Source organism: Crassostrea angulata, chromosome 7 (assembly GCF_025612915.1).
Source record: "Crassostrea angulata isolate pt1a10 chromosome 7, ASM2561291v2, whole genome shotgun sequence".
Taxonomy (NCBI): domain Eukaryota; kingdom Metazoa; phylum Mollusca; class Bivalvia; order Ostreida; family Ostreidae; genus Magallana; species Magallana angulata.
This window is the reverse complement of record NC_069117.1, coordinates 16,533,479-16,545,368: the sequence shown is the minus strand read 5'-3', so window position 1 is coordinate 16,545,368 and position 11,890 is coordinate 16,533,479. Positions and strand designations below refer to the sequence as shown.

The 11,890-nt window shown below is 32.4% G+C and overlaps 1 protein-coding gene across 3 annotated transcripts; it reads left to right on the top strand.

Moving 5' to 3' along the window:
• Positions 1-143: 143 nt before the first annotated feature.
• On the top strand, positions 144-11,609 carry LOC128155933 (influenza virus NS1A-binding protein homolog). 3 transcript variants are annotated; one of them, XM_052817832.1, is made up of 9 exons: positions 199-279; positions 2,251-2,290; positions 3,317-3,700; positions 4,589-4,689; positions 5,305-5,485; positions 9,373-9,488; positions 10,099-10,335; positions 10,888-11,004; positions 11,272-11,609. In XM_052817832.1, exons 3-9 carry the CDS (start codon positions 3,441-3,443, stop codon positions 11,364-11,366), a joined length of 1,107 nt encoding a protein of 368 aa, XP_052673792.1. In that variant the 5' UTR covers positions 199-279; positions 2,251-2,290; positions 3,317-3,440; the 3' UTR covers positions 11,367-11,609. The 3 variants fall into 3 exon arrangements, with proteins under 3 accessions (XP_052673793.1, XP_052673792.1, XP_052673791.1); XM_052817833.1 differs by lacking the exon at positions 2,251-2,290 and having other exon boundaries at positions 144-279; XM_052817831.1 differs by lacking the exon at positions 199-279 and having other exon boundaries at positions 1,678-2,290.
• The last annotated feature ends 281 nt before the right edge of the window (positions 11,610-11,890 follow it).

The following is an 11,890-nucleotide window of genomic DNA, read 5'->3' as shown; positions in this document are numbered from 1 at the left end:
ATTAGATATTCAATTACAAAATAAAGTATTGCCACGGTTTACCACGAAATTTATATTGCCCCTCTTTTTCGTTGTGTAGGAATCTAGGTTTAAATAACGTTCGTTTCTGTGTTACGTACAAGTTCTGTCTGCCGTGAAAGCTTTTATCAATAGGAAGAAAATGTCAAGAGTAAACATCAATAGTGTTGAGTACATCCGTTTTATTTTACGGCAGTAATCACATATAAAGTTAAAGGGTTAAAGGCAAAGATATGGATTTAAGAAAGACAGGTATTTAAGGTAAGGACTCTTTTTGTCTCCAAATAGTCTAATCTTATAGATTACATTAATCTATATCTTATCCTTTAATATCCTTAAGATGTTCAAATTGACTACAATCTTATTTTCAAAACAACATTGTGAATTGCCAGCAAGAAGTTTATAAACACTGTTTGGATTTTCGTTTTTCCAATACCTTTTATTTTAAATCGGTACCCTTGCTAGAATCTTTGCATATTCATCGTCTAAAAAATTATCGAAGTTTGAATCAACACTACCATTTCATATTCTACCTTGTAAGTGCAGAAAAAAGTAAGGAGTCTTTATTTCCATGCATTAATGGTTAAAATCAACGGCAAACCCTTGCACCATTAAAACGAACAAACTTGTAGTGATTTTTCATAACAACACACTATATGCCATTAATACAAGGTCGCCATTTGTTCTTTGTGCTTATTATCCATTAATGTATCTAGAATGCGCGTGGTATATCTTAACAGATATTAAAGATAGGCGTGTAAGCTAATGCCAAAGTCCATTTATTTGATCAATCAACAAAAAAACGGTAAATAATTAATTACAACTAAGCTTGTAACTAGTTGTAATGATAGAGTGGACAAGTACAGATGACGTGTGTTAACAGTGTATGTTATTTATGAGGACGTGTTGAGTTTTTTGTACCGACTAGCCATTATAGATGACATGCTAACTACATGTACGTATAAATTTTAAAGGGGCACAATCGATCAGGATAGGCAGTTAGTGTAGTTGTAACAGGAAATTTTCACACATACATAAGTATTTGGCTGACTTTGATATGCGTCCATTTTTAAGATTTTAGCATGGCAATAGCATTTTAACAAGAATACGTGTATGTAGTCCAATTCTTTTTAAACTTCCTTCAGAATATTATTAGTTTTGATTTATGAATGCCATCACAAAATATCCATATTTTAAAGATCCGTATTAATTCCATAATTATTGTCCATTTTAATCAAAAGTGAAATTCTAAATATCACCTACACAGTTTGTATCCAGTTAAAAAAAATAATGAATTTGCATCCATTTCGTAGTTTTTAGTCGTAGACTAAAACTGGATTTTAGTCGTCATATCATAAAAAATTGACTGAAAATTCGTTTCATAAAAGCTTTTTCCAACTAATGGAATTTTTATTGTTATTTCATTGTAAATATTTTTCCGCAACTAGATATTTATTGTTTCGAATCATCAGCTGTATACATGAATATCGTTTTTTCGCACAAAATCATGGCATTGCCACATCATCCCGCCTAGTAAAATGTATGTCGATGACGAGCTACTTCAGTCCGTATTAAACAATCATAATGGTAATAACTTTACAACTTTTAAAATCCGACAGTCCGCGTTCTGTGTCACCTTTCCTTACCTTTGCCCAAATATCGCGTATATTTCAAGACAATAACCATGTACATACATGTATGATAAATCCCAACAAACATGTATCAGTATGTATTCTCGCAATCGCCAATGCTTATCTGTTTACCTGCGTTAAATAAACACAAGACCATCTTTTTGTGTCATGTGTCATTGATTGTTGCTAGTGTTAGCCAAATTACCGACTTTATCAAAAAAGGCCATTATTATTCTATTTGATCTTAACAGTTTTCTTATTTGAATTAGAGATATCGCTCTGAATTAAATTTTCATCCAATGTTTACTTTCCTATTTTCCGTTTAGTTTACCTGAGTTTCTATTTTGATATTTACAATGGTAGAATTCGAATTTATAAAAATTGCTCTTACACCGAGTTACGACCTGGAACAATGGACACATTTAAAAAGATAATTTATTTAACGGTTTAAAACGATAAGTGGGGTAGGTAAAAGGGCCACGCTCACCGAAGCGGTGATTGCATTGCATTTTTTGGTACTAAGGTCGACGTTTTTGGTGAAAGTAATTTCGTGTTTTCTCAAGCATTGGATAAATAATTTAGCATATCCTTGGTATATTAGGGTCTCAAGATGGATAGATGAAAAAAGGATGTGATTAAAGGTAAGACTTTTATTATCTGTAATTTCTAACAAATCTCTCGGCTATATAATTTAGAATTGTAACAATGCTGTTCAAACCGCCCCCCCCCCCCCACCGCGATTTTACAGCAGTTTCACCAATATCGAGGTCTCTTCAGTTCTGTATACGGTAGTTTCCATTGGCTTAAAGGTAAAATTTCACATTAACTGACCGTTAAAACTAATTAAATTGAATTATTTATTCCACCTTGTATTGTAGTCCGCTACTTCAACCACAATATATAGTATCCAGGACTGAATTTCACCTTGTCATGTACTGCTACTTGTAATCTCATTCGTTTAACTAGTTTAATAATCTTAATTTGGAAATAAAGGAAACGTTTTTACTTTTCAAATGCATTGTTAGAAGAATAAGATAAGGAAAATGTCTAAATATTAAATTTGTAATAAACAAAAATTTAAAAGGTTATAATTTAAAGAAAAATTACAAGTACATGACATTGTATTGATCATGCATTTTTTTTAATTTACATGTCAAGTTGTTGGTCCGGTCGTGGTGTACCAGTTAATGTAATATACAAAACAAGACGCGGATGGATTCTAGTCATTTTAATGCATTTTATTAAATGTCAACACATGGAAAGCAATTTGATATTGTACGGATCGCTCTGAAAATCCGTTCCTGTTGTAATCTCTCATCAATTTATGCCCCTTTAAGAATAGTAAATCATGTCTCTTAAGAATATGGGATTTAAATACCAGCCTAAACTTCCGAATACCTTATAATGGTACGCCAAGATAAAAGAAATATCAATTGACAATAATGAGGTTCGACATTATGTGTTCTTCAAAAGACCCCTTGAAAGCGAATCCTTTGCCGTAAAAAAATGTCACCCTCTGTGACACTATTTTTCAAACTGTTTAATTCTCTGTCCAATATTTAAATAAATTATTAAGTTGATACCAAATATTTACAAGTGCCGACCGTTCCTTCCATGAGTGTGACAGCGATTAGATTTAATCTTCCAAAAACTCTTTTACATTGTAGTTTGTTTTAAAAAAATGAAACGAAAACAATTTCAACGTGAAAACTCGCCATATTAGCAACGAGGAAACCCGAGTGAAATTTTTTACTGACATTCTAAACGGATATAAAGACGAAAAATGGCAGGATGAGCAGCTCTCGGAGGTCCTCGTCCAGTGAGTATGTCCAGCATCGTTTGTACACAATCAACAGGTCGGGGTCCGGGGAGGCCTTCTACATCCTCCTGACCCCGGACCACAACGACGTAAAGACCTACCAGGTCAAGACAGAGCAGTGGAGAGCCACCAAGGACATCAGTAACTTTGGGGTGGCAGTCGTTAATAACTTCCTCTACATCATTGGAGGATTCAACGTGGCAACCGCCAGACACATAAAAAGAGTCGTCAGGTAAGCAATCAAGGGCACTTCATGTGTTGCTCTTTTAGTCCACTTTCTGTTTGTTCGTTTTTGGCATGTCTACTTTTAAAAAGCTCGTTGCAGGTGCACTTACGTTTTAAGTCCCATTACGTTTTATTAAACTATCAATGATGTCGTAAATTTTATCGAGAAGCTTTCAGGCCCTTTCGATGCGAAGTTTTGTTAAGCTATACTTCGTTATTTAATTAAGGTGATTTCGTTTTCTAATCTGAATATAAATAGACAGGGTAGTTAACAAATTATCATTCAGATCTACCTAATTTTAGAGATTTTGTTTTTGCTATATTATTTATTGAGTTAAGAAAAATTCCAAATTTTTTAGCTTTAAATTTTGAATATTTTCATGTATCTCTATTAACAGAATGGATAAGTCTAAAAATTGCCACAAACGTACAGCTTTCTTAAACATATCATTAAAGATCTCTTTATTTGGAATTATGGAAAGCTGCATCACAGACTTGTATTTTTGTTATTTTTAAAATACCGTTTTGACGTATCTAGCTTTGTCGCAAAGTGTTTAAATCTTGATAAGTTTTGAAATGCATCTGCATTAGCAATTCCAGTCTGGTATCATTCCTCTTTATTTTGTTAAACTCGATTTATCTTTATCTCTTTATGATGAATTTAAAATTCCATTGCCATTCATATAGTCCCCTTTATACTATGATTTTCCTGGGCATTTTAAATTTGGTTTTTTTTTCTTCTAACATTGCATCGTAGAGTAGGAATGAAAATGCACACTCCTCAAATAAAAATCATTTCAAATTTTGCATCGGACTAGAGCATAATAATATGTCGGAGTTGGCAAAAAAATAGATACATGTAATTATGACATTACTTTGACTTACCTTGTTATAGATTCGATCCAGATGATGGCATATGGAAAGACGTGAAACCTCTTCGGATAGCGCGCTCTAAGTTCTCCACTGCTGTACTGGATGGGAAGATCCTAGTACTAGGTATCTAAAACGTAGCAGAACAAGATCAATGTTTTATTTCACCGTAGCTACAATAACAGTAAAATAAAAATACCATCACCTCAGTCCAGTATTCTAAAGCAGCCAGCGGCGTTTGTGAGCCGTGGCACATAAAGAATCGAGGACAATCTATTGGAACTATTGAGAGATAGTTGGCCTTTGGTGATGCTGATATGTAGGAGCTTGCTTCACAAGCTTAGCGTCTTGTTTGATTATTCTCAGGAGTACCTGACGGCCGTTGTAGTATCATCACAATACAAACACTATTGGGGTCTGGGATTTAAGTGAGCATTTCATAACAAATTACTTCCACAAAAAGGTTTTTCATCTCCCATTCTAATTGAATGCGTACATCTCTTTTGATAGACGACTTGCCTTTGGTCTAAATACCAATGAAGAAGGATACCCCGGGGCAAGGGGGCTAATCCAGTAAAAGCTCTAAAATATGAAATACGCCTTGATTTTTTTTATTAAAGAATTTCAACTTTTAAATTCTAAAGTTTAACATATGATTTTTTAGAGAGAAATAAAGTTTAATATCGCTAGCATTCGCACATGCAATATATATTTTTGTCTGTTAACGTTTTCAATTGTTAGGTGGAGAAGAGAGCAATGGTAAAGTGTTGTCTTCCTGCGAGCTGTATGACCCAGAGGACAATGAATGGTCGGACGCACCCCCTCTAGTGTCCCCTCGGGCCAACCATGCTTGTGTGGTACACCACAACGAAATATATTGCGCAGGGGGCTACTATGGCAGCAAGAGTCACAGAAATATTTGGTAAGATTTCTAGGACAATGTATTTTACTTTTAAAGCAATGTATTTTTTCATTTATTTATTCATTTATTTTCATCGGTAGTGTTAAGGTCTAAACCTTATGTCACAAAAAAAATGATAGATAATGAATTTGAATAACGTCATTTATCTGGTCAATATTTATGATTAATCAATTGTTATAATGCTTCAAAAAAATTAATAAGAATCAACTATCACATTGCTTGAGAGTAATTTGACTATGTGCAATCTACGGCTGACATTGATAACTTTTATTTATTAAAGCTCCAGTGATCACCTTTTTTGCTGCAGTTATTTACCAGTACTTGGTTGATCTGTTTCGAGAAGAAACTTTTTTTAATGATGCTATCGTTCTTTGGGAGATAAATAGTAAATACGTGAGACTAAGCATTATTCATAACGACAATGAAAGGGGGTATTCAATATGCACAAAGTTATTGACATCAGGTAACGCTACTCTCATTTCAATAATTGATTCGTCAGTCAATTGAGAACAAGTCCTCTTCATTTTTAAATGCGTAGAATAGATTGCTCAGATAAACTGTCAGTTTCATGAAAATATTAAATTGACACAAGAAAATGTAGCATTGAGGATTGACGCGACGCATAGTGCTGTTTGTTATATATGGGAATATGTTTGGTATTCTGCAAAAATCAGTCATTTGCTCAGTGAATGTGTCACTACACCAGGACAATGCAAGTCACAGGTCTAAACCACAGTTGCATTTTGAAAATTCTTTTTGTTAGCATTTTTAAATCTGACAAAGTTTGCCACCAACCTCTCTCTCCTAACCCCCCCCCCTCCCCAAGTCGCTTGAACCACGTCCGGGTGTTTTAGTCATTTCGATGATGTTTGAGAGTACAAGTACTTTTTTGGAATCATTACTTTCTTATATATATTATTAGTCCCCTACCGGTCTTCACCGGAGGGGACTATAGCTTTCCTCTGCGTCTGTCTGTCCGTCCGTCTGTCTGTCCCACTTCAGTTTTCCACACTTTTTTTTCTTTATGCGTTTGAGGAATAATATGAAATTTGCTGAACAGCTTCAAAATGTCAACTCAAGTTCACACTTTTGTAGCGTCTGGTTGACATATTTTCTAGAAAATTAATTTTTTATATTCCAATTTTTTAATCTCCGGGTTCGTAATCGGGTTCGGTGTGTATTGAATAAACGAGGAAAGTATGTGGTCAGTGATAATATCGTGCATTACTTGGACCATTCCTTTTATTGTTTCTAACAAACAAATGAGTTCTGTAAAATAGTTTCAAGCATTGTGTTGTAAATTTAATCGACAGGGTTTTTTGTATTATTCTATCGGGTTCGTTATCGGGTTGGTCTGTTGATTCGGGGCACAGAAGACGGTAAGAAATGATATTCTGCATAACAGTGCATTGTTTTCACAAATTTCTACAAACCGGTAGGGGACGTGTATTGCTTATGCAATACTCTCAGAATGCTTGTTTATTGTGGTTTCATAATTTTTTGTGGGCATCATTTTTCGCGGATAAGTGGAAACCATGGTTTTAAGGATATGTAAGTTTCAGGTTTATGATCTTATCATCACAAAATGCTCTTCTATGAAAATTTAATGTTGTGGATCACCTTAAGGAAGGAGTCTTTTCTGGTTTTCGACTTGTCAAACGTAAATTTGATTAATTGTTCATCAAATCAAGATGAAAGGAAATTAAAATAGTATATTTTTCTTTCTTTTTTACTATCATACAACTTGGCATAGAAAAATGTAATCAATGTTTAGAATGGAACAAGGACTATATTTTTGGCGTAATATTGGCGTAGGAAAATATCACATGTTGCGCAATTCAGAATTGCTGCAGATTATATATATATAATGAGTCTGTTTTAGCATTTTAAAAACAATAACAATAATGTTGGATTTTTTTTTACTAATGTGAACTAATAATATGATACTTGGGTTTCAGAATATGTTTTTAAAATATGATTTGCCTATCAAATAACATTTTAATAAGCTTTTTAAAGCGCCCATTCTATACATTGATTTTTGTGAAAAAATCACTAAAATCAGTTTTTCTCTCTTATGAAACGGTCAATATATTAGCTTTTCTGTCAATTTATATCTTTATATAAAGTCTTCATAATACATAAAAATTAGAAATATTTTATTATTGGTAGCATAAAAAAATAATCAAAATTTCTTCAAAATTTAAGAAAATTAGAGGAAATGCGGGCTAAGCAATATCAATTTTAGTATAAATATTTATTCCAATTTAGTAGTATAAGCTGATAGACACTCTCATGGTCTATGATTTCATTGAAAATTTGAATCTTCAAATCTTAAACAAATGTCTACAGAACTATAAAGAGCTAAACTTATTTTTATCACTCTTTACGTTGAGGAAAAAGGTAGTGACCTTGATCTGACCTTTATCCGAAAACAAAAAGGTCAAATTTAATTAAACTGATAGAATCATTAAGTAATATGATCCGTTTGACTGTGTCAAAATTTCATGCATTTCTTATTATAAGAAGTATGTTTGATAATAAAAAGACTCCTTCCTTAACAACAAAATCCACAAAAAATTAGTATTCAACGAATGTTGATTAAAACACAGGATATGATATAATGCGTTTTGTTGCAAATTTGTTATTTTACTAAAATGTCAAATATTTCCAACCAATTGAATTTATATGACATTAGGAAAAGTTTTTATTTAGAAAAGAAGATATTAATGCCTTTGCTGGAATTCAAATTCTGTATCCTCTTTATCAGTTTGTTTATCATATCTATGAATATTTGTAAATGTCTTCACATATATTTAAATTTATAAGAATTAATATGCTGAAAACATAACACGGTATCTGTTATAAATTGACATATTTTACTTACCATCTTTAGAAGAAATATCACATTTTTCCCCCTGCTTTCATTCATTGGTCTACATGTGAAACAAACCCAAGAACATTACATTTTCAACTATAGTTGTGATTTTACAACGTGAAAACAGCGGGTTATTTCTCCAATGTATTATATCTCGATTTTGTTATAAATCAGGCCTGCATCGCTAATTCTTTTTCAAGTGACACCCTGCATCGGCGCCGTATTGAATGTTTCAGCTACCCCTCGCCATTGCCTGACAAACGGTTTCGTTTGGTCGTAACGTGACGGTATAATTTCGTAGTCATGAATAATTCAAAGATAAATGGGTTAGGGAATTATCACGTACCTAATTTACTTTCTTGTTGTGTTGACGCAACATGCATGTGAAAATAGTATCATAGTAACTCGAGTTCTTAGACATACTTTTTGAAAATTGGTTAAGGTTTATTGCAACACTCCAAGCCTTTTAGTGGTGTTTAATTACTAAGTGTATTCTCTAATGGAATTGCAAGGTTTTTCCATTACAATTTCAAATAGTTTACCTTTGATGATACAATTTTTATTTAATTATTTATTTATTTTTAAGAAATTAAATAAACGCATTAGTTCCTGTCAATGTTTTAATTATTTTTCAATTACAAAACTCGGTACCTGTAATACTGTGTTGAAATTGAATATGAGTATATTGCAGGTGATTCATTGATCTATATTCGTTGTTGCATAACATCATATTTGATGACGTGTTCTTTTATGCATAAACAATGTTGTCAATTTAAAAATAAAAATAATTATATAATCATTTACAATCAAAGTATATGATGCAAGATATTTGGTTAAAGAGATGTTAACTGTTGATATTAATAATAACGAATTTTTATAAACGAAAAAATACTTTAAATACAGTCAAATCTCATGGTAAATCATGGTCATTGAATAAATGCTGTGTGTAAATTTCTATCTTATCATTTCTCTTTTTCAATAATTTTATGATCTTTTTTTCGTTGGTTTGTAGGACATATGAGGGTAAGCGGTGGGAGGACCTGGGAAGACCCTACCCACATCAACTTCCGGAGGCTATGGACAGATTTGCCATGACAACCGTGGGTAGACATATTTACTTCGTTGGAGGTAATGACAAAATTTTGATGTTAATCTTGTTGAGCATGCTGATACTGAGATAAAAATAAGAAACGACAAATAGTGTAATAGTATACAAACTAATAATACAACTGAAACGAATAAATGAGTTTGGCGAAGTTGCTACTTTAAAAGAAGTTTTAAAATTTCATTTACACGTATTTTGACTTAAAACAATTAAAATAGGTTTTTTCAATGCCGAAAGTATTAGTTTTTGGTATTTATTTATTTATTTTTTTGATTTTGTTATATTGAAATCATTTAACTAAACTTGTAAACAATTCACTATATTTCTGGAAAAAAATTATATCAACAAAATATAAGTTTACGATCAAGTCTTCGCTTGCAAATAAAGTAGAGATATGTCTTCTGGTTCTAGTGGGACACTGGTTTCCCGCTAGAGTCATAAAATCGATATATGATGGTCTTCATTGTTTGCTTATTCATGTTGTTGAAATACTTGCCAAATGAATAATTTTGACATGATGATAAATATTCATTAGAATATAATCTGTCAATTAAAAACCATAGACTACTATAAATTGATATTAATAATTAAAAAAGGACGTAGACTATTTTTTTATTACAATAATTTTTTCAGGTGTTGTTTGCACCATGGACAAAGAGGAAAGGAAGCAGAAATTTGTGACGGATCGGCGGATCGTGTCCTACACGACTAGTGTCTCCGCCATGTCTCGCACGGAACTGATGGAGCCGGAAGAAGACGAAGATACGGACGACGAAAAACCCGTCCTGGTGTCGGACTTTATATCTCCGTGGAACTTAGCTCTTCCCAATATGTCGTTCGGTAGACACAGTCATGGAATTGCAGCAATTGGTAACCAGTTTTCTATAGTCCATATCTTTTGCCGACATTACACAAATATATGCATGCAAACAAAAAATATCTTAAGGTCAGACGCGACCTATCTTCCATTTTTTCTATTTTTTCCTATCTCCACAATGTGAAGATTTCCACTTAGTAATTTCATAGTTATATTTTTATGTAATATGATTCTTTTTTTAAATAGATTTAAAGTGTTCAATTGAAAATGTATAGTATGACTTTACTTATAAACATGCAAATGCTTTTTGCGTGCTATTATAAGGAAAATTCGAAATTTCCTAGCTCCGAAAAGAACCTGGTAATGTACTCTGAATTTTTGGGAATTAACATGTTTAAATGTTAATAAATAAGTAATGAAATATCAAGGAAAATTATATAAAATTGAGGAACGTCTCGTCTGTCCTTAAAAGAACAATTGTTGTTTTTTAAAGAATTTTTTAAAGAATTTGCAATTTTTATTCTTAATAACTTTTTTAAACTTATTAAATGGAATAATTAAACATTTCAAAAGTTTACTTTTTATTTTTTGACTCCATTGTGTAGGAAGTCGTATTTTTGTGATGGGAGGATCTCTTCTGGAAACTGGTCAACAGGTTCGTGTTGTAGAGGTGTTTGATACCGAGAAGGGGGAGTGGGAGGAGGACTTCCGCTTCCGGAAAGGTACGTGCATGTATGCATATGTATAGTAGAGTGCAACCACGCTTTTTGATTAAAAAGCGTTTAGATTGCCATTTGAAAAGTATGAGATATCCAACTTTGCAAACCAATACACTGTGTAAAAGTGATAGAAAATAATATACATATCCACTTCACTAATTAAATCCAAACTTTCCGTACGATGATACATATATTTCTGGTCGTTTATTGACTTATCCATTGTTTATGTTTAGAGTTGGTCATGTCATGTATTTCTTGATGTTTGTGCAGGTGATGTGTCCAATGTAACATGTGCAATTTTAGAAGTTCCCTACAAACAAGAGGAAAATCGACTAAATGAACGTTTACGATGGATTCTGTGGTAGATTCCAGTGAAATAGTTCCCTGTACTATTACAATGCTAGAAATCCATGGATGAATAGGACTAGATGTTGTACAGTGTAGATTCTTATATTTTTTGAAAAAGTTGCATTTTATAAATCTAGTTGCAAAGATTAAGATGAGCTTGTTCAATGATAGTTCGTTTAGTGCTTTTGAAAAGTATTTGTTCATAATTGTCATTGATTATTTATACATGATATATTAATAAAAAAAATCACTTTTTATGCTGAGCGTTTTATCATTATCATCATTTGATTGATTTCATTTAAATTATTCAATATAGATGATTTCAAGGCCTCAGGTATTGACATGAAGGAGTACATTGTACTTGTTCTGACAAACTGCCACATGATGATTATTCCGAGCATTTCAGATACATTTGTTTTTCAGGTGTTATTCATATAGACATGAGTTTTTAAGCTTGAATTTAGAAGTATATCTAATTTGTGTTATTAATACACGATCTATACTTGGAGAACCTAGGATAATAAGTTATAGTTGCGGGTTG

What these genes read in the sequence shown, in the direction of transcription:
- LOC128155933 (XM_052817833.1), top strand. Translation starts at nt 3,441, where the DNA reads ATGAGCAGCTCTCGGAGGTCCTCGTCCAGTGAGTATGTCCAGCATCGT. An exon ending in TGGGAAGATCCTAGTACTAG is followed by an intron (nt 4,690 to 5,304) that starts GTATCTAAAACG and finishes TTCAATTGTTAG; the next exon opens with GTGGAGAAGAGAGCAATGGT. An exon ending in TCATGGAATTGCAGCAATTG is followed by an intron (nt 10,336 to 10,887) that starts GTAACCAGTTTT and finishes TCCATTGTGTAG; the next exon opens with GAAGTCGTATTTTTGTGATG.